This window comes from Phoxinus phoxinus (genome assembly GCF_949152265.1).
Source record: "Phoxinus phoxinus genome assembly, chromosome: 10".
Lineage (NCBI taxonomy): Eukaryota > Metazoa > Chordata > Actinopteri > Cypriniformes > Leuciscidae > Phoxinus > Phoxinus phoxinus.
The window spans coordinates 29,060,293-29,063,018 of NC_136885.1; the positions used below are offsets into that span (position 1 = coordinate 29,060,293).

Genomic DNA, 2,726 nt, shown 5'->3' on the forward strand with positions numbered 1-2,726 from the left:
AGCACTTTTATGATGGATAGATGCACTTTTATAGACTTCAAAACAGAAATGGCCATTCACTGCCCTTATAAAGCTTGGAAGAGCCAGGACATTTTTATTATATAACTCTGATTATATTCGTCTTAAAGAAGAATGTCATATACACCTCGGATGACTTGAGGGTGAGTATATCATGGGCTAATTTTCAGTTTTGGGTGAACTATCCCTTTAATGATGACAGAATTCTCATTTTAAAGTGAATTATTATTTTAATAATGTACATTTTGGCCTGTTTCTCAGGTAAGTAAATGATGAAGAATGTTGATTTTAGGATGAACTATTCATTTAACCTGGATGATTCAACAAACATACTGCAACAACTAACTGCTGAAATGAGTCAGTTGCATGTCTGTATAAAAGCCCAGTTATTAAGTGAGATTTTTGACACAATTCCATTTAGACCGCACACACCTTTAATGCTGGGCTGACTGAAAATACTGAGTACACACACGACACACCCAAAGAACATTAATAAAGGCCTTCTTGCTATTTGCAGCCAGATGTTGTCTACCAACAGGAGATAACACAACCATGCTAACCAACAAAACCTTGACCCTTGCTAAGTTTAGGCAAGGAGGGTTCAATCTTTAAAGTTGATGATTGAGCAATGTTGCTGTAAACGGGCAACCAGGTGAGACCTATCTAAATTATCCGGACAGAAATTTGTTGCCCATTCTCAATGGGAAAGTGCCCAAGCAACAATCGCTTGGCAACATTGCCCAACAATATTGTTCAAAAAGTTGCCCCGTGTGTCTTCACCTTAAGATGCCACTGACCCCCAAAAATAATCATTCTCATCTGAGGGACCCCCATTCTAAAATGCAAAATTCAGCTATATTCAGAAAAATAAGTGTATTTTTATAATTGTAAAGACCCTATGTAGGCCTATAGGCTACTGTGAAAAACTAACGTTATAAATATGTGAAAAATAATAGGCCTACTAGCACTGAATATATTTAGTTCCCCCAGAGCCCAGTATGAAACCCCCTGGTCTAACATGTCTGGTGCAACTCAACTGTATTTTAAGGTTCCCTTGATTTCTAACCGCCTGGCACGTGCCACACGAGATGAACAGGTCTCCGACTCCAGTTCCAAATATGGAAATTAAGTTATCAAGAAATATTGATTCGTTGGCATGTTGTTGCTATAATTCATAAACTTCTTAGAAATCAAGTACATCTAGTCAAATGTCACATTCAGCTGCGCCAAGAGTGCATAGAGTTCGCACATGTGGTTGTCTAATGCATCGTTTTTTTATGCACTCGGTTATGTAATGCAATGATTGATGATACAGAGTTCCGCGGAGACGTATGGCGGTGCCAACATTAATATAACCACCAAGAATGCTAAACCGAGCGGGAAATGATATTTATGTTGAAGCTGAAACGTATAAAATATCTCTCCAACTTTTAACTACAACAATACGTGTTTACATTTTAAAACTGAGCATGCGCCCCCATCCTTCAAAAATGGTACGTGCCGGATTCAGCGTCATCCATTGTTTACAAATCAACCCTTGAGCTGTTTCTGTTGAGCAGCGTGAGCGTGGTGGACGCCGGGTAAACGATCCCAGCAATTTGAATAAAAACAATTTTCACGGCTGGATATTATTGTACATAAAGATACATTCAAAATGCCTTGTCGAAAGGAGAATTATATCTTTTTGGAGCAGTCGGTAACGGTGGATTCTAAGGAAGTAGACGCTCTCGTGTCGAAAATCGGCGAGGCGCTTCAGCTTCACAACAATAGCTCGAGCCAGAAGGCGATGTCACGTTTCCACGGTCTCACCAGCAGCAGCAAACCGCCGAGCGGCAGCAGCAGCAACAACAACAGCGGCGCGGCGAGCGGTCAGCGGTGCATCCGTCTTCGCAGCCGGAGTTTACGGACCAGCCGGGCCAGTCCGTACAATCCGCCCGGGTCCAGCGATCAGGAATGGGACCATTTCAAATCCTCGTGGAACCGAAAGAAAATCGACGAGGACGATCCACACCAGCTCCTCCAGGAACTCATACTGTCGGGGAATCTGATCAAAGAAGCGGTCCGACGACTCCAGTTTCCCTCGGAACCACCGGAGAACGACATCTCCAAATCGCTAGACTGAGTTCACGAGCCCGCAGATGGATGGACGTCGTCACGTTTTCAGATTCAGATCATGGGGCAGCCAGTTCGTTGTAATACGTTGGTTTTACAAACTTTGATATCACACCCTTATCATTTTTCTATTGTATATTACTGAGATGGAAATGTTATGTACTTTGGACTGTTTTGCAACGTGACCCTCTTTATTTAGTATTTTTATATTGTTTATTATCTCAGTGTTTGAATTGAAATGCAAATGTGATTCAAAAATCTAGTGGTTTATAGCATTTTATAATAGTATTAACTGGCCTCTGGTTGGTTTGTCCTAGAATGGTGCATCTTGTTTTGATTCGCTGGAGTTCAGCACTGTGTGTCAGTAGCAACCGAGAACTGCTCAACTGCTTTGTTTACTAGTGTAGATGTGGTCGGGCTGCTGATTTGCAGTCCTCGCCTAGATCAGGCAACGGGTCACACTTTTTGTTTACTCATCAAACTATATTTGGATACCGACATATCGCTATTTTGATTTCAAACTGTGCACCTCGGGAGGGAGGGCCCATATGCCCTCTGTCTCTTTCCATGTGAGGAGCAAGACCAACACTCCTTCT

General features: G+C 42.0%; 1 protein-coding gene across 1 annotated transcript; it reads left to right on the forward strand.

Moving 5' to 3' along the window:
* The first annotated feature begins 299 nt into the window (after nt 1-299).
* On the forward strand, nt 300-2,380 carry gbp (glycogen synthase kinase binding protein). The gene has a single exon (XM_079625254.1). The coding sequence runs from the start codon at nt 1,673-1,675 to the stop codon at nt 2,138-2,140; it is 468 nt and encodes a 155-aa protein (XP_079481380.1). The 5' UTR covers nt 300-1,672; the 3' UTR covers nt 2,141-2,380.
* Nucleotides 2,381-2,726: the final 346 nt, after the last annotated feature.

What these genes read in the sequence shown, in the direction of transcription:
- gbp (XM_079625254.1), top strand. Translation starts at nt 1,673, where the DNA reads ATGCCTTGTCGAAAGGAGAATTATATCTTTTTGGAGCAGTCGGTAACG.